Here is a 20686-nt window from a genome sequence, read left to right on the forward strand (position 1 = left end):
AATGCTTTGGTACATTCCTGCAATCAAACACGCCTTAAAAGAAGAGATATGCCCGCGTACTGAGGAGCAATGTATCACCAAAACACCTCAATCATTTGCTTGAGCGTGTCTAGTTTTTAAATAGGTTTAAGATTTTATTACTTATTGTTAGGCTTTCAAAACAAAAAGCAGATTCAATAAATAAAAAAGATATTGAAACAAAAAAAATTTTAAATCTCAAATTTAGAGACTTGAGACCGTATCACAGTACAAATAAAGCCTAGAAATTTCGCTTGAATCAATTATTTCTTTCCCTCCCAAAAAAATTCTCAAAAAAAAAATCGATTTTTTGAAGCCTCTAAAGCAGTCTCTCCCCATAACGCATGGGATTTTGTGCGCTCCCAACGCCATACACGATAAACATGTTCGCGCACCGATCGTAAAAAATCAAACATTTTCCCGAACATGGATCGGTACGCGAACATACACGAGTAAACCGCATGTTTACACATACCGATCGAATGCATATGTGTGCCCGTGTATGGCCGCTATAACGCTAAAGACTGTTGAGTGAACAATAACTTGTCACAAATTGAGACTTCACCTCAAAATGTCTCAAATAGAGACTAGAAACTGTTTCCAGAATTCCTCTATAAATCAAATTGATTCATTATTTTTCAGAACGTGTGGCAACGATTTTGTTTCCCGCCTTTTTGTGACATTTACATCAGCTCAGAAAATTTGTGAATTACATATAGATATTTATGTATATATTTGATGCGCACTAATGCAGCATTAGTAATAAAAAGGACTGTGTCATTGGGAAACAAAATACATATATTATTCTGACGGTGAAAACAGTGATAATAGTTTGGTAATGGTTCGACAAGGCCAAGTTTCGTATCCTTTTATTTGGCTTGCATTTTAAGTGATATTTCATTTGGGCGGGTCTTTGAGTTGAAGTAAATAATAAGTGTAAATAACTATAAAAATGTCGGTTAATAAGGCTGCTAACTTGCGTTCCCAATATGAAGACTTGTGTAGGGAACTTAATATGGATCGGGAAACAGAAGATATGTCGTGGAAAATGTTCGAGGAGGTGTTGCAGCGGTCAACATTAGAGGTACCAATTCAACGTTCTAAATCAGGGAAATGAACATTGTTTCTCATGCTAATTTTATAAATAGGGTGAACCTTTACATTGGTTTTGTTGTGCATTGTATGCTGCGTGTAGATTATCTTACACACCTACAGTGGGTGAATCTAATGCAATAGTTATGGGCAACTGCATTTCTCTTAACAAAATGCTTCGTTGTTGTGAAATAAGGTATAGTACTTAAGTATACTTACTTTTCAAACAGTTTTTTTATTATCATTTAATTTCTTTAATAGTATATCCGATTTTATATCGAAAATAAAAGTTTGGCATGAAATGGCTAATTTACCGTGCAGTTTTCTACGTCAAATAGAAAGACTGGAACGAACTCCTGGGATAACATTTCATCTCTACTGTAGATACAATGATATTTTCGAAAAGTTATTCATTTCATCTCCAAATGATAAAAAAAATACAAAGTACAGGTATTTATGCACATTAACAAAATTTAACTAAAATAATAAAACCTAGTAAAAAGAATACATTAAATTGAAGAGATTTTAATTATTTTAGAATATACTACATTAAATTTTATTTGTTACAAATATTTTTAGGTTTAGAGTTACATATGTTAAGGTTTAATAGCTAAAAAATTAATAATTTTGTTAACGGCAACAATTCAGTGATTATTGTGTAAATTTCCAATAGAATACTTAAAGCTTCTAAAATTATTCATTATTTCTTCGGATTTTGTTCAAGTAAATGTGAAGCTATTTCAATATAAATAATCAAGATTCGTACAAATAAATTTTTATGACAGCGTATTGAAAAATAAACCATTAGAGTTCAGCAAGGAAAAATGCTGTTCGAGTAATTGGAGTTTGTAAAAATATTACTAAGAAATTGCATTTAATTTTTATTTTAAGGTCTGTTGCAAGATGTTCGTCAACGAAGCTGTATGATTTATGTTGGTGTCTATATTTATGTGCAAAGAATGAAGAACCTAGTTACAACATGGATATTGTGACGTCCTTTCATTTGTTGCTCTGTTGCATAGATCTGATATACATAAATGTTTTAGGAGAAAATCGTATAGATCTCGTCAATCGGAATTTTGTAGGTTTTCCGGAAAAATGGGGCACGTCTTCATATGATTCCAAACAACTTCACAACCATTGTATAATAGGAGCGCTCTGCAATTTAGCTGGCGCTTTGCCTAATGATGCAAAAGACATGAAAGAAAATCACTGTAAAAGAATTTTTACGAAGTTTTTCAAAATAAAGGTAAACATATATTTTACATCCATATGAAATATAAAAATAAATGTGTGAATATATAATTCTGAGTAGATATATGTACTTTTGTGGCACGATTACTATTCTTTTGGCGCCGCGATTTGAGGGTATAATCTGAAAGAGGATGATCTCTGGTTTAAAGTATGTATACTCATATACCCTTCTCAGACGTATAGTTTACGAGATATTTGTATTTAAAGTTCCACAATTTTATATGCAATTCACTCTCATTTTATTTTTATTTACATGACATGACAAATACCAGTTTTGCCCCATATTGTGTTTTGAAAAAATTATCAAAAAATTTTCTGTTTAACATATATAGAGAAAATAGTACAAATGGTTTTTGTATAAAGATAAAAAAATAACCATGGTCTTTCCAACACCGGGGTGTTCATAGTTCTTTTGTGTCGAACTACTTCCTGCAATGGATATTAATTAAAAAATTTTTGAAAAGTGGGTTTGATATAGTGAAATAACGAGCATTGTTTTTACAAATTTTTGAACTTTAAACAGGAATATCTCGAAAACTGTGAGTCTGAGGAGGGTATATGTATGTGCATACATTTTTTAATCCTGAGGACCTCCTCTATCAATCCGTACCATCAAATCACGGCGCCGTAATATGGCCACTTTTGTAAACAAAAAATAAGAATAACAAATTTTACAATTTAAAAAAAAAAGATAGTTCATTTATTTCAATTGGATGTACAGAAAATTTCATATTACAATTTATGTTAAATAATGATATTAATAACTAATTCAAATGACTGATACATAATTTTTTTTTAATTTAGCAAATTAGTTTTAGATTGTACATTATTTAAGAAAGTAAATTATTAATTGTCGTATTTTTTGTGGTAAGCAAGAACAAGGGTATCCGAAAACTAGAAAAGCGGATCGAGAGTTACAACCGTCACAATAAAAATTTGTTTCCTACTCTAATGACAATGGTTCGTTATGTATAAAGTTATGCAGCCAAATATATTTTTAATATTAGCACTTTTATTTGAGGACAACTATATATAGTTTGTAACAATCAGTAGGATACGTTGGAGGATATAAATAACTGTTACTCAAAATATATATATCATAGACTTCTATATATACGCGAACTAGTGCCTGTTTTTGAGATATCGTTTTGAAAATTTGTACACGTTCTTTTCTTGTCAACACGCTGCATTTGCAGGAATCGCATAAAACTGTCATACAAACTGACCGAGACAAATCAAATACTTGTATAGAAAATTTTAGTAACGTCATGAAATTTGGGATATATGTATTATAAACATATATTCACTACAACTCTTTAATATGCGAATAAATTGTTCGGACTGGATTCCATTATAGCATATTGCTGCCGTACAAATTGATTCGATTTTGAAATCGTTCTATCATCTGTCGCAAACCGTATTTTTAATGTAGATAACTTGAATTATGACCAGATTATAAATTTTATTATGGCAAGTCTACATGTTTCACGAAAAAAAACACTATTACTGATATCATTACTTTTTCAGCGATCTTTCTTGACATAAATTATTTTTTTTTTATTTTTATGCTGCCATATATGTACATATGTATGTACCTACTTTAGATCAAATTGATTTACAGGGATCCAAACAACTGAAAAATCGCGAATGCTGGAAATATTCTAAGGATCATTCTGAACAACTTTGTCAAAAAGAATATGGGTCTAAACCAGTTTCGCGCCAGCGATTTTTAAGTGAATTTGAATTTTTCCATAATATAAAAATTTATTCGTAAATTTTTGTGAAATCTGCTTGAAACTATTGATCATTTGTCATGTCTAGGACAATTCTGCAAAGCCTTTTAATTAAAGGAAAATAAGATAACTTAATTATCGGTGGTATTGGGAGATATAGTTGTCCGATCTGGCCAATACTGACAAATGATCAATATAATCTCAAAAAGTGGCGATGTATTAAATATCATTCAGATATCTCAAGAACTGACAAAATTTTAAAAATAAACTTCACTTAAGGGATTGTCTCAGTGTGACTCTCCGAAGCATCACACGATTGCGCGATTTTAATGTTAGAATCAACTAATTTTTTTTTTAAATAAATACATTCATGACGAATACAAAATAATTTTTTTATATTTTTATTGGGTGTGTAATAGTTATGGGGTTATATACCTTCTTTGTCGAAGAAAAAAAGGAAACCTTGGATTTTTTTTAGGTATGTAGCAATTATTTCATTACACGAATGTTTTTTTTCGTCGAAAAATATCAAATAGTTTTTAAGGGGTGGACTTTTTTTAGAGGACTTTTTTTGGCAGAGCCTTGCGGTGACAATTCGCCAGGTCGCCCAGGTCGAACAAGTCAACTGAAACCATAAAAGTAAACAAATTTCATTAGTTTAGTGTAATTCCTTGTGCTTGAACGATCGTTTTTATGATTTTTTTTTGTGCACACGGGAACGTTTTATGCAAAAAATTAACATTTTGGTCACTAGAAATTTCACTAAAAAATTCATTTCGGCGAAAAAAAAGTTTGTTCAGTTCAAGCACAGAAAAATTTCATTACGAACATTTAAAAAAAAAAAATTTGAAGAAAATCGGTTCCACCAATCCATGTCACCTCAAAGTCATTTTTCAAAAAACACCATTTCGAGATATTCAGTTTATGCGAAGATAAAAGCGCGCGGTCAGAAGTGCTGTAACTTTTTTTCTACTGCTCGCATCTCTATGTTCTTAAGGAGTTGTTCTTTAAAGGTATATAACCCCTTAAATAAATTGTTGAAATGACATGTAAAAAAAAGTTTATATACGATGTCTACGATTACGGCCATAATTTTGGTCTAAAACAAACATTTCAAAAGGTTATTAATCTGTAGGAAAGTCGCTATCACGCTATGTAAGCTTTTTTTTTTAATTTGACAAAATGGCTGCGGTTTGAACAAAAAGTATCGAATTTTGCCCTTTTTTCCACAATCGTAAAAAAAAGAGAAAAAAATAAACGCTTCCATAGCGCGAAAGCGAATGACGTTAAAAATGGTCTCTCCAAATTAGAACTAGATATCTTCGAAACGCTTCCTTTGAGGGTGGAAACCGTTTTTAAAAACAGTTGTAGTGTCCCCCACTCTGTTCCTTTTCTACAAGAAACGCTGTAGCGACCGTTATAAATAGAATTTCGATTTCAAAAATTAAGATAATATTTATTATAGTATATACTATCCGATAAAACAACAAAAGAAAAATCGTTTTCTCGAAAATTTCACACTGAGATGATCCCTTAAAAAATCGCTGGCTCGAAACAGCCTTTAGACCTATATTCCCTTAGGAAAATATGTTCACAATGATTCGTAAAATATTTTCCACATATGCGATTTTATTGAAAAAAATAGTCTACCCGCTGTAAAGTATGTACAGTACTTGTCCAATAAATTACGAACGAGAGCAAAAAAACAAATATATATACATATATATATATGGCGACAAAATATTGAATATGATTCAATACAAAAATATAATAATTTAAGTTTAAAGTATATAGCATATAAAAAATAATTTTTTTCTAAAATTTGCCAAATATTTATGTTTTTATTAATGATTAAAGTTAGAACTATTTTTCACTTCGTTCGTAATTTATTGGACAAGTACTGTACATTTGTATATGTAATTTTGTGTACCCTTAAAATTTTTAATTGCAGACAATACATGGAAACGAGAATACGTTTTTGGGAATCATTTCTAATGAAAACTTCGAACGAAATGTAAAATCTCTAAATAGTGCTTATGAGCAGTATGTACTCAGTGTTGGAGAATTCGATGAAAGAATTTTGCTTAGCAATCCTAATTATAGGAAAGGCAGTTCAGGTAAGTGAAATTACAAAAATGATTACTGAGATATATGTATATACTTGTATATACAGTGGTGGCCTTATAATTAGAAACGATATGCTAGAAAAAATCAAATCACTGTATACTTTTTTTAGACGAGCACTGTAAATTATAAGCTCCGTTATTCGTAGTGTGGACTATGAACGTTATTGTTAAATAAATATGGGACTATTTGCTGATTCGTTATTAAAAAAATTAAAATTATTTCCCGGTTTGTGTTTCTTGACTGGCCACGCAATTAGAAACGCGCAGTTTTATCTTTTGATTCTAGAATTTTTTAAACTTAGCGATAAATTGAGTATACCTTAATTAAACAAAGTTCAATTAAAAACATGTACCCCCGAAATGAGAGAGTTAATTGTAAGATGCTATCAAAAGGAAAAATTGTCAATGTTAGCTATCGCAAAAAGCTATTAATTTGTATAAAAAAAAAAACAAAGAAATTTGAAACCTCTACCAGAAAGATCAGACCTGGTAAAACCACTTCAGTAGAATACCGCGTTTACTGGAGTCGGGACTGCATTGTGCAAGAAAAAAAAACGCTTGTATCAAAAAAAATATTAAGAAGCAGTTACGATTTTTAAAGGAAATGCTGAGTTCAATTTATTCCAGTCCGACAGAAAATCGTATGTAAGACGTCCTCCCAACATGGCGCTAAACCCCAGATACACTGCGAACAGTAAAATGTAATCTGTTATGGTTTGGGGAGCCTTTCCTCTCGTGCTGTTGGCCCAATTGTGCGTGTTCAAGGGATAATGGACCAACATCAATATAAAACCATTCTGGGGAATGTAAAGGAACCATATTCCTTTGAAAATATGCCAGTCCATTAAATTTTCCAGTACGATAATGAAAAACCTGGCATTCGGATAAAAATATTGATGTTTTGGATTGACCTCCGCAAAGTCCTGATCTCAACCCAATTAAAAACTTATGGGCAACTGTGAAACGTGATCTTGAGGACAAAAAAACGCGAAATAATGACGAGTTGTTTCAAATGGTCAAAGTTGGAACAGCAATATCAGTGCAAACATGCCAACAATCCAATCCAAAGTTGACCGCTAGACAATGCTGTTAAATCTAATTCTAATTATATGACCGAACTGAATTTAGTGTTCTTTGTGTTTACCTCATTTTCTGAAAAATAGAATTAATGCTGTTGTTTTGTTTATGTAAAATATAATGTGTTACTTTGTTGATTCAAATTTATAGTTTTAATGTGGCAATCTAAATTTTTAAAATAAATGAAGAAAACTATATCCAGCAAAGTCGTTTCTAATTATAAGACCATCACTATATGTATATGTATGTAACCTAATTGAACTGTTTTACAGATGCTGGTGTGGAAGGTCATTCTGTAAGTAAAACGCGTTTATTTTGGTTAGAGTCGTACTAAACTACGTTATATTTTGTTTTGAAAGGTTACAAATCCACAGACCCCTTACACTCGTAAACATATTTTGCCAAACAAAGAAGATGTTCCAGAACCGGTAGCCAGTGCAACTAATAATGTAAAGAAACTTAAAGATATTGCAAAAATTTCCGGACCATCTGATTTTATAAGGTACCCTTTTTACGTTAAATTACATTTAAATTAGTCATTATAAAAGCAAACATAAATGTGCCTATGTACTAAATCTGCTACTCTATTTTTTGGTCATATGACTATGAGTTCCCATCTTGTGACATAATTCTGAATAGTAACTATTTAACCCCATGACGTATTTCCACGAGTCTGACTCGTGGTACAATTTTTGTGCCTAACATGATTAACAAGAGTCTGACTCGGGATGTGTAGAAGTGTGCATTTGATGAAAAGATAATTGAAATTTTCCCGTTATATTCAGCTAATAATGTAAACAAAAAACATTGTTGCACTTGAGTGCATTATCTCCTGCAGATCAATGGTGTAATTATCCATATTTTTTGTTACGCATTAAAAATAAATAAAATTCGTTTCGTTTTGCGACAGTTCGTAAGCATCAAAACTGGTTTGCTTAGTGCAAGTTGTGTGCGAACAGTTGGAAGCAAATCGATTCGCAATCCTGTGATCGTGTGTTTAAGCTGCTTTATCTCTTCAAGCAGAAGTCTTTCCCAGAAAAAAATCTCCAGCGTAAGTATCATAACCAGCATATCGTTGTACTCAGTGATTGCCAAGCGGGTGCAAAGTGCCGGTTTTGCGATACCTGATTCTAGATTGCGCAGCAACTTGTAGACACAGGCTCAAAGCCTTTGGATCCATTTATGTGGATAAGAATCACATAAGCTCAATAGCGTCCAGCATGATCCTGGACGTCGTCAGAGTGCTGTGCTTTGAGGAGACATGTGATAGAGGAGAGGGCACAACGGACCCTAGGTCGCGGTGTAAACCTCATCTTATTTCTATTCTATCTCTTCAACAAAATTATACATGTTTAACAGAGAATTGCAACGAGTAATAAATGTTCATAATCGAGTATTGATTCGTTACTCGTTCTGATTCCGTCAGTTCAATTCATGTACACGAATCGAACCGTTTGTCTTCAAATCAGCGATAGAGAACAACTTTGAATCACTAGCGATCAGCTTATACATGATTTGCTTATGAACGTTCGCTTTAGCATAAAATAACCGTAAATGATACATACTCATACTTCAGTGATTGAAATGTTCGGCAGCGTTCGGATTGTGTATCATCCCCTGTACGAGTAAATTGTACATTTGTTGTACTATTTCAAATGCATATGTACATGTGCATGTATGTACACACATGTACGAGTATATACACACATGCATATGTATGTACATATATCATATGCTGATACATGTTTTTATCAGAGTTTTCATTTACTACTCCGTAGCAGCAAAATTTCTAGAATTATTGATATGCTATAGCTAGGGAGCCATAGCAGAGCCAGGGATGTCCAACTTATTCCAGTGTGAGAGCACCTCAAAATTAGCGTTTTTTATAACATTTTCCATTATAGCCAGATCAGACAAAATAGTAATTTTTGGGTATTTAAATTAAAACACCCAACATTTATTACCTTTGAAAATTAATATATAGTGGTAATTTAATAAATGGAAAACTATTTAAATATTTTTATGCTATATTAAAATAACTGACTTTTAAACATTCAATACTTAATAAGGGCATTAAGCTTGTTAGCTCTCAATTAGTAAAAGTTTTTAATAATTTTCCATTGAATATTAATACAATGATGCATCGCATGACAAAACATTTCATCAAATAGATTTATATTTCGTGTTTTCTTTAGAAGGTTAGAATAGTTAATTGAGGTAATGCACCGCGACCTAGGGTCTATTGTGCCCTCTACTTTATGACATGACCTCACAGAGCCCCAGCAGCCTGAACAGTTCCAGTAGTTTGCCGGGCTCAAGCGAGGTGATGCGATCCCTGCTGATATAAACAGAATCCAGGGCCTTAAGCCTCCAGGATCAGGTGTGCTGATGTCTCATGTTCTAGGTCGCAGAACCGGCAGTTGGCACAGGAGACCATGCCCATGTTGGACAGGTGCTTCCTGAGCTTGCAGTGCCCTGTGTATATTGCGACGAGGAGACGGAATTTCTCCCGGGGTAGGTTAATTATTTCTTTAAACCTCGAGAGATTGTACCCTCCCAGAAGTAGCTTAGCGTGGCGCATACTTGCCGCCTGCCGCCAGTGCCGCTCTCTTTCCTCTCTCTCCCCCGTGCGAAGCAGCTCCTTAAGAGTGTGGGGTTCTACCGCTATGTATGGCTCTGGTCCCAACATCTTGGACGCTGCTGCCGTGCGGGCCAGCTCGTCGGCTTTCTCATTTCCTTCTACTCCCTTGTGCACACGGATAGGCGGTTTAGCCTTTCTATACATTCCTCGACTAAAAGCGATTTGGTCTCGTATGATAGGATCGCTTTTAGTGCCGCTTGACTATCACTAAGAATAGCTATGCGCTGGTTGCGATAGTTGCGGCCGAGGTTGACTTCCAGGCCAGGCGTCTACAAATCATAAGTGCTCTGGTTGCCTTGGATAGCGTTAGGTCCAAATGCCTGCTCCATCTTAGCTGTGAGTCTAAGGTGAGGCCAAGGAATTTGACCTCCTTAGACATTTCCACCTGTGTGCCTCCGATTGTAAGGGATCTCAGGCCCGGAAGAGATCTCCGCTTAATGAATGGGATCACGGTGGTCTTTGCTGGGTTGATGTTTAGCCCTACCGTGTTGCACCATCTTTTCGCCAAGTTTAGGCCCCTTTGAACAATGTCACAGAGAGTGTTCACAAATCTGCCTCTCGCCATTATGACGATGTCGTCCGCGTACCCTTGGCAGCGGATTCCATTGCTTGTGAGTAGCTCGAGTAGCTCGTCTACTATCAGGCTCCACAGCAGAGGGGATAGTACTCCGCCCTGTGGGCAGCCCCTCGTGGTGCCAAGACGAATCTTACTTTCTCCCACTGTTGTTTTTGCTATCAAAGTGCGCAGAAGGGCTTCAATCCATCTGCGTATCGAGAGGGTTACATTCCTTCTCTCGAGTGCCTTGATCACGCTTGTGTGAGACGCATTATCAAAGGCACCCTCAATGTCCAGGAAGGCGCAAATCGCTACCTCGCCATTGACTAGTGAATCCTGCAGTTCAGACGTGAGTTGGTACAGAGCAGTATTTGTGGATCTTCCCGCTCTGTACGCGTGTTGTCTGGCATGCAGGGGTGCGACCTTCAGCACCTCCGATCGTGTTTTCTTTAACTTTGACCTTTAACAGCAGATCGAGTTCAGGAGGTTTTGACGTTTAGCAATTGCTCTCTCACTTCCAATGGGCGATAAGTTGGACATCTCTTTATCTCTGGCAGAGCCATAGCAGAACAATGTAAAAGTATGTGCTCTGCTCTGCTCGGAGTTTTGAGGTAAGAAACTATAGCTGTAGCAATAGCTAAAAATGAAGTGCTGAATTTTAATTAGCTGTGCTCTCATACCGCTCCCAATTTTTTGCTACCGCTACACCATACCGTTCGATCGATCGTGAATGCCGAAGAACGGATTGTTCATGTTGCATCAAGTCAATTGACCTTGGTCGCTACTCGAATTGATCAATAATGTTGTCTATGATGAACTTAATTGATTTGATTGTGTTTTTGCACGACTGCCCTGAATTATCATACTCATTGCTACTCTCTGATGTTTAATATATGCATATTAAAATTATTAATGTGAATGTAAGTTTTTTACGCTTTATTTTAACTTCTGTTCTGCGAATTATTTTAAAAGCATGTGTTTTTTTGTTAAGTCTCGTTAATTCGAAATGTCTATCAGCCCAATAAGTTTTTTACTTAAAATTCTTGGATAAAGTCGGTAAATTTCATAAGAATTAGTTTAAGAGTTTTTGAGTATTTTTCCTTGATTTACAGTAATATCTGTTATGAATTCCGTGCTACGCAAAGAACAACAAATTATTCTTAGGTTTGCCTTTTTTCAAAATAAATTACGTAACTTATCGTGTTATATGAGGACCAGTTATGAAAATTAATAAACAACTTTAATAATGATTTTATCGTTGATACATGAGCATATTAAACGGTATAGGAATACAAAAGTATTTTGTTGCTTCAAGATTTTCCGTTGAAAGTATATTATATAATTAGAAAATTACGACAGTTAAAGCTTTAGAGATAAGATTAAAAATAAAACACCTATTGCGGTTTCAACCCGAATGGAAGTTAAGGCAATTCAACTTCAGATCAACCAAACTCGTTTTTGGTATTGCGAACTTCGACTAAGTTCAGTCGAAGTGTGATTGATGTTGCCGACCTAAAAAAGTGAAATTTTACAGATGTGAAACAGTTGAAAATTTTTAAACGACATATTTAAACAAATGAATTAAAATAAATAAAAAAATTGGCATACGTTTTGATTTACTGCTGTGATCAAATTGTGAAAGGTGAATTTTGTCCATTTCGTCTCCTTTTAAGTAATCCCCTCCCTCTGCAATACACTTATGCCAACAAATTTTCCAGTCATCATATCATTTGGAAAAATCCTCCGTCGTGGTGGCCATCAGAGCCTTCTTCGATTCAACTTTTATATCTTCAATTAAGTCAAAACCGTGTCCTCGGAGTGATCATGTTAATTTGCTGAGTAGCCAGAAGTTACACAAAGGCAAATCAGGCGAGTGCGGTGGTTGCGGCACGATATTAGTTGTCGAAATGAACACTAATAACCAATGTAGTATGAGATGGTGCATTATCGCACTTCTTTGTTCAATACATTCAGGCATAGTAAAATTCGAAGAAATCACTTTTAGAGCCTCACAAAACGACTGACGAAAAGGTCATAGTATAGGAAATATCTGAAATTTTATTACCCTTTGGCACCTCCGAAGATATCACTTATTAACTCCGCTATTTTTCAATATATTTGTAACAAAAATCTTAAAATAAAGCTGAAAATATACTTTAAAATGTCCAAACATACCTTAATATGTCCAAACATCTTCGAAACATTCTATCGAGTACTTTCATCACGAAATCGCCCAATTTTTCATTGTTTACACTGGTATTTCCCCTTAAGGAGTTGAAATTTATTTGTATGCTAGTCAACTCCACTTGTATAATGTTGAATACCAAAATAAGTTCGATCATAGTTCAACCGTAATTTAGCTCTTAAATAAAAATTGCGTAAAACATAAAATTTTCTTAGCTAATTTCAAGGTTATACTAGTAATATTTATTTAAACATATATTGTGTACTCTTCTCTCTCTTTCTACAGGCAAGCTGGTGTGGAAACTTTAAACAGGATTTATGAAAAATTGACTAAAATGCAAAATGAATTCACATCTGCTTTAAATAATGCAGACGTCGGTAACCGGTTTAAGACAGCAGAATCGTTATTTTTTTATTTATTGGATAAAATTTTACGAGTAGAAACTAGAACGAAACCTAATATAAATATCAAAATATTATTAGGCACTGAAACTTTCATAACAACGCTCATTGTATGCTGTGTTGAAATTGTGCTTGATGCATATCAATCTCAAAAGAAATTTCCATGGGTGTTAACGTGCTTCAACATATCTGCATACCATTTTCATAAGATTATAGAAATAGTTGTAAGAAGTCATGATGAACTACTGTCGCGTCCATTAATTAAACATTTAAACTACATTGAAGAGACTTGCCTTGAATCATTAGCTTGGAAAAGTGAATCTCCTCTTTGGGACATCATTAGAACTTCTGCGTTGCCAACTTGGTCTGATGTAGATGTTGATAATTTAGCAAAACGAAATCAGTCTCAGAGTAAGTTTTTAAATATTGTTATGTAACGGCTGATCCAAATAGAGGTACTTTTTTCAACTTTTTGGACAAATCACTGTCATGTTGTTTTTGTTTAGTATTGTTTGGCATTTCATCATGGAAAAACTTACGCCTGAACAACGTTTATGAATCGTTCAACTTTATTACGAAAATTTACGTTCCGTAAGGAATGTGTTCGCGCGCTTCGTTCAACTTTCGGTCAATCGGCCTATTGAGCCAAATATTCACAACACCATCACCCATCTTGAGACCCAGCATTAATTACTGGATAATATTCGACCGAATAGACCACACAGAGCAGGCAGTGAAAAAATCAAAGCAGTTGTAGCTGAGAGTGTACACGAAGACCGTTGAGAGTTGGTTCGTTCGCAGCAACTCGGATTGACATGGAACGACTTAGTGCATTTCACGTCGATATATTAAATTCAAAACGTATAAAAAACGGCTTGTGCAAAACTGAAACCGCTCGACCTTCCCAAGCAACATCGCATCGCTCTATGGGCTCTTGAAAAGTTCTAAGAAGATACGGTGTTTTCGACCCAAATTTTGTTCAGCGATGAGCCCTATTTCTAGCTCAATGGGTATGCAATTGCCGCATTTGAGACGAAGAGCAGCCATTTGATCCAGAAAAAACAACGGTTTGGTATGGATTATGGGCCGTGGAATTATCAGTCCATATTTCTTCAAAAATGACGCCAGTGAGAACGTGACCTTCAATGGCCACCGTTATTAGACCATGACCGTCTATTTGATGCCTGCGACATTTGGTTTCAACAAGACCGATTGACCACCAAGATCGTGTGATATAACACCGTTAGATTTTTTTCTGTGGGATATGTAAACTCTAAAGTCTATGGGACAATCCCGGTTCGATTCAGGCATTGGGTGAACCATCTGAAACGTAGCCGCGCCCAACATTTGGAAGACATAATCTTTAAAGAACAAAAGCCAAAAATGTTCTTTCGACTAATAATAATAAACATTCCCCATTAAATTTGAAGTTTCTGTATTTTTTCTTTAAAAAAGTAGGAAACTTCGAAATGGATCACCCGTTATATTAATATGTTAGTCGCTTATTTATTATTACATATTATGTTAAATTGCAATTTGTGTATTATTTAAAACATAATCACAAGGGTTAAATTGTAAAATACACATCTAGCTAAAGGGTCGCCTAAAATTACAATTTGTTGTGATTTAGCGGCAATTAATTTTGTATACTCTTCCAACCTGTTGCTACAGAGTATAATAGTTTTGCTCACCCAACGGTTGTAGTACGTGTCACCTAAAACTAAGCGAGATAGATATAGAGTTATAAATATATAACTGATCAGGATGAGAAAAGCTTAAATCTGGGTGACTGTCTGGCCGTCCGTGGAAGCTGTAACTTAAGTAAAAATTGAGATATATCATTGATGAAACTTGCTATAAAGTGCCAAAACTAAACACTAAATTAATATAAACAAGAAAAAACGTTAACTTCGGCTGCACCGAAGCTAATATACCCTTCACAGGTGTATTTCTTTTAGTAATTACGTGTTCAGTTTATATGACAGCTATATGATATATTCTTCGGAGATGACATTGTTGCCTTAGAAAATAATATATACCAAATTTCGTGAATATGTATATCTTGTCAAATGTGAAAGTTTTCCATACAAGCATTTGATTCTGATCGTTCAGTTTATATGGCAGCAAAATTTCAAAAGGATATTTTAAAAACTGAGGGACTAGTTCGTATATATACAGACAGACAGACAGACAGACGGACATGGCTAAATCGACTCAGCTCAACATATTGATCATTTATATATATACTTTATAGGGTCTACGACGCTTCCTTCTGGGTGTTACAAACTTCGTGACAAACTTAATATACCCTGTTCAGGGTATAAAAACTAATTTGGCGCAGGGGACCGCAGTAGCAAGGGGAACCTAAGAGCAAAAAATTTTGATAAAGTAGGCGTGACCACGCCCTCTAATAATTTACTCTACATATCTAACAAACCTCTAAAACTACAACAACCAAATTTACCCAGCTCATATATAATAAGAAGACCTACCGACAGTGTGAAAATGGATGAAATCGAATGATAACCCCGCTCACTCCACTTATAACGTTTCGGGTAAAAACTACTAAAAGCGCGATAAATAATACTACATATGCCAAAGACGTTAAAACTTTCCTCCGAAATGAAAAGGCATTATGGAAGCAGGGGTAAAAATTGGACGATGGTCGTAGTACTGATTACAACCGCGCCTACTTTCCATATAACACAATTTTAAATTCCATTTGATTCTTTCACTTTCCTGAAGTAATTAACATAACGGGATACAAATTTGCACTAATAATTCTTTTAAAGTATGCCACCTCATGACCAAAAATTTCCCAAATCCAAAAAAAAGTCTTTTTAATTTTATCTGAAAATATCGGTCAATGCAATTGAAGTATATATATCTGTGTATGCAAAATGGGTTGAATCGGGTCAATACTTCCCTGACCCCTCATATATCGAATATAAAGATTTTAGAACATGTCTTTACTCCATGTGATTGTATATGAGATACCTTAATGAAACCCAGGCAACAATTTTTGGTATATGGCATATAAAAATAGATAAAATCGGGTCGATACTGCCCCAATTCCCATATACTACGTACTCGTATAATGATTTTTGTTTTTCTAACAAACCTAAAAAAAAAAAATTGCTTGGATTCCGATCTTCTTTTTGACGTTTTACATTTTGAGGTTTTTCCCTGTTTCCTGGAAGTTGCAAGAGTATAAAAGGTTCAGTTTCAACCGAAGTTAATCCTTTAAAAGTTAGAATTTTTCCCAAATTATGAGTGTAAACTTAAAAATAATTTCCAATTTGCTCCTCAAAATAATTTCGGATATAGTCGGTGGTAGAAAATAAACTCGCAGATTGCTATCATATATTCTTATATACTTTTTATGTAAGTTTAATTTGTTCTTTCAATTTTAGTACAGCAGTCTCCAAATTGCTCAGCATATGAAACCTTTAGTTCTACAATTGTCAATGAGTCGACCCGGAGAGATCTCTTTAATAGCGCTAGAGGTGAAACTTACAATTTTCAATTTATTTGCGAGTAATAAGTTTTAAATTTTAGAAAGCTCTAACGCAAACGAAACCATTGTTAAAAAACAGGATGGATCAAGGCGCACCGCGTCATTGACAATATTTTGTAGGAAAGTATGTATATATTAAATGCTATTTTTGTAGTTTAGTATTGAGCTTTTTTAATTACAGTTCTATAAACTTGCATGGATTAGGTTGAAAGAGTTGTGTCGTGAACTTATGTTGGCAGAAGAACCACATTTAAATAAATTGTGGACACTTTTTGAATATTCAATTACCCAAAGAACTGAGTTGATGCAAGACCGTCATTTGGATCAAATGATAATGTGTGGAATTTATTTATATATAAGGGTTCGTATATATATATATATTCGTACATATAGATATACATATAAATCTTACAATTTCCACCTTTTTTTATAGGTGCAAGATATAAAATTTAAGTCATTTACGGATATCATGAAATTTTATAGAAAACAACCTCAAGCACAAAGTCGCACATACAGAGAAGTTCTTATTGAAGCAGCAGAAGAAGAAAGTAAGTCAGAAAAATGCATTTGCATGTAATATTCGTGTTGTTTGTTTGCATTTGAGACAATACATTTGTTTACAAAGTATATGTGAATATTTCTTGTTTACCATATGCTCCGATTATGTAGTTGTCAGTGTACCAGTCAAAAAAATATTTTGTATTATTTATTAGCATCCAGCAATAGAGATGACGGCGTTTGTTTGGGATTTGTGTCAAATTTTATCAGTGTGTTCAGTAAAATTTGTCATTTCACCATGCCACGTTTCACTTTGTACAACCCTTAGAAATTGTCCAAGATTTTACTTAAATACACGTTATCCGAAAATTCTGGCTTAACAACAAACAATAATGGCCATTACCATCAGAAGCGAGCGTTATCTTAAATCAAAGGTTTAAATTAATCAACCAGCAACGCTCGAGGATAACATTCAGCGCATTATAGCTGTAATATTGCACCGGGTTATCAAAAATTGGCGTAAACGGCTGTAGATATGCAAACGGAGTCATGGTCGTCATTTATCCATTGACAATTTTGTTTCCAAAAAGGCATAAATTGCCTGCAAAACAACAGAACCCATTTTGATCAATTTTGAGTGTTTTATTTTATTTTAACAACCCGTTGTTCTTGTTGTTGAAAAATTAATTTTGGAATGGATATGAGAATTAAATGACCTAAAAAAATATTGAGCTACAGGGCTGTAAATATTAAGAAAATTCTTCACAACTGAATTTAAAAATATATATATTGACGTATTTAAGTAATTAAAATAAATACAAAATACAAAATTCAAATTTTAAATACCGTTTAAATACCTATTGCCAAGATTTGTGGTAGCCGTTAATGTTTGTTAAAAAAAATATAATATATATACATGTTTCGGTGAGTTTGGCTTTTTTTTGTTATGTTGATATGCCGAAAAAAATAATCGTAATATATTTTCAATAATTCAGTCCCAGTAATTTTTGGGTCAACAAAAAACTGTGAAGAATATATATTTTATAATTTTTAAAAATTTTCACGGACTCGCGACAAATTCTATTGCAATGAATCGTTTTTTATTTTCAGATGGATCACATGCTGAATATCGCGATATAATATATTTTTATAATAACATATTCGTTAAGAATTTAACTCCTTACGCACTTAACTTTAGTGGGAGACAACAAGCGGTAAGTTATGCGCTTAGTTATATCGAATAAATTAAAATATTCAAAATTTCAGCAGCAAAATGTGCCCTTGTCCCCACATCCCACGGAGAAGCAGTCATATCCGCGAAAATTATCTAATAATCTTATAACAGTATCAAGAATGGAAAAATCCGAGCATTCACATTCACCGGTTCTAACATATGAATTTTCTAAAAGTCCTGGGAAAGTAAGTTACTGATATGCCTTAAAATAATTTCGATACTATCTATCTCTTATTTTTTCTACTAGAACCTTGAGGAACTAAATTCTTTTATACGTAGTAGAGGTAAAAGAAATTTACCTTTTACTGAATTCGATAGCAGTGATGGACCTATCATTGAAAGTAAAATTCCGAAGAAAACGCCAATATATTTGGAAAAATGCAGAGGAATTTTACAAGATAGACAAGAAGATATAAAGTGAATGTAATTGTAATTAATATACAACTCGATTCATTCAACCCAATTACTCAAAATATAAATAAGAGACAATATAGGTACATATATATAGTTATATACAAACATTACGATATCAACTTATTATGAATATAATTTTAATTGGAAAAAATATTTGGTAAGTTATTTTTCCAGCTAATAAAGTGGATAATATATAAGTTCACTTGTCATTAGACATATGTAACGCAGAACAGTCGTATTTTAAAAAATAAATTAAACATGAAAGGATAAATGAGATATACTTTGAACGAAGTGTTCTGAAGAAAATGAACCAAACTAGTGGAAATAAGTACAGGATAAATATTGGAAAACATAGCTAACAGCATTTTTTAATTTTACAAGCATAATCAAAACTAAACAAAATTAGATATAAGGAAGGTATTTAAATTTATGTACAAATCGCATGTACTTTAGTAAGATTCGCTTTAGTTATCGATGCAGTTCATGTCAATATTAGCTATATATGTATAAATAACGATGTTTACTTTTGATGTTGTACAAATATATTTTTTACAATTACTAAGGCCTTATTATTTTTCAGTCTTTCCCTTATTTCTGATTTCCCTTTTTTTTGTTAAAAAACCTAAGACAAAATTTTGAATGGATTTGATGTGGTAACTATTTTAAAATAAATTAAAATAAGATCAAAATAGCATATTTTGGATTATAGAATCAATTTGTTAAATATGTGATGGTATTAACAAAAAATAAATAACTTTGTTTTTTGGTATTACGGTTTTAAACTCTGTGCCATTAAGATTGACTAGAGTAACACAAAAATGCTTGCACAAAACTAGTTTATTTATCATTTTAAACTATTTTAATCACTTATTTTATACAAATACATACAAAAGAAAAATTTTTTGAACTCATTAGGAAAATCCCGAAACTGGAAAAAGAAAACTACTATTTGGATAAAATAAAAATTAAATTATGGGACGGTGGAAAGTGTTTAGTTAGAACATAAACCCAGCAAAAAATACTATTTTGTTTATAATTTAAAACTATTTTAATCAGTTATTTTGTACAATTTCATATCTAGAAAAATTAAAAATTTCTTGTCCTACAAGCTACACTTTAGAAACAACATTCTACTATTCCTGGAATTATACTTTTTGTGTTAAATAAAACTATTTTTAAAATTCCATTGCGACTAAATATCGTAGGATGGAGTCATGTATGAAGTTCACGCAAGTGAGGAAAATTCTCAGAGCCAGCCATTCACTTGGGCGTGGCCAAAAACGATTTTTTTACAAATGGCTTAAGCAGCTCATGACTTCCGTTTTTAGACTAATGCCCGGTTTCACAGTTCATACTTAAGTTGTGCTTAAGATAAAACAGGAAAATAGTGTTTTACAGTTCATACTTAAGTTATGCTTATGTACTGAAAATGGCAGATTTAATCAGTGCTTAAGTAACAGCTGTTGTTTGTTTTGAATTTTCAATTATTTGTTAAAAGAAAAATAATAAGAAATAAGAAATTATTTTTTGTGAAAAAATATGGAATCGGATTGGGATTTCCACCAGTTCCAATAGGTGCTCCGACTCGCTAGCGGTGAAATTCGGGTTCTTTTGTTGTTTTCATCCATTTTTGATACAGCTTTCCTCGCAAATTATGTATTGTCTGTTATAATTTAAATATTTAAAACATATTTTAATGGATGAAATTATTTTTTGTGAAGAAATATGGAATCGGATTGGGATTTCCTCCAGTTCCAATAGGTGCTCCTACTCGCTAGCGGTGAAATTCGGGGTTCTTTTTTTGTTTTCATCCATTTTCGATACAACTTTCCTCGCAAATTTATGTATTGTCTGTTATAATTTAAATATTTCAAACATATTTTTATGGATGACATTTGTAAAATACATGCTGCCCATAACGTTGCCGTTTATCATAATAA

At 33.4% G+C, this 20686-nt stretch overlaps 1 protein-coding gene across 2 annotated transcripts; it reads left to right on the forward strand.

The window, feature by feature from the left end:
• The first annotated feature begins 577 nt into the window (after positions 1-577).
• On the forward strand, positions 578-19304 carry LOC105229571 (retinoblastoma family protein). 2 transcript variants are annotated; one of them, XM_011209955.4, is made up of 15 exons: positions 578-1102; positions 1167-1306; positions 1372-1560; positions 2002-2359; positions 6049-6214; positions 7573-7595; positions 7660-7802; positions 12968-13494; positions 16497-16589; positions 16642-16724; positions 16782-16961; positions 17034-17148; positions 18209-18312; positions 18368-18517; positions 18580-19304. In XM_011209955.4, the coding sequence occupies exons 1-15, from the start codon at positions 971-973 to the stop codon at positions 18751-18753; spliced, it is 2577 nt and encodes an 858-aa protein (XP_011208257.2). In that variant the 5' UTR covers positions 578-970; the 3' UTR covers positions 18754-19304. The 2 variants fall into 2 exon arrangements, with proteins under 2 accessions (XP_011208257.2, XP_011208247.2); XM_011209945.4 differs by having other exon boundaries at positions 584-1102; positions 18365-18517.
• The last annotated feature ends 1382 nt before the right edge of the window (positions 19305-20686 follow it).

This window comes from Bactrocera dorsalis, chromosome 4 (genome assembly GCF_023373825.1).
Source record: "Bactrocera dorsalis isolate Fly_Bdor chromosome 4, ASM2337382v1, whole genome shotgun sequence".
Classification (NCBI taxonomy): Eukaryota; Metazoa; Arthropoda; class Insecta; order Diptera; family Tephritidae; genus Bactrocera; species Bactrocera dorsalis.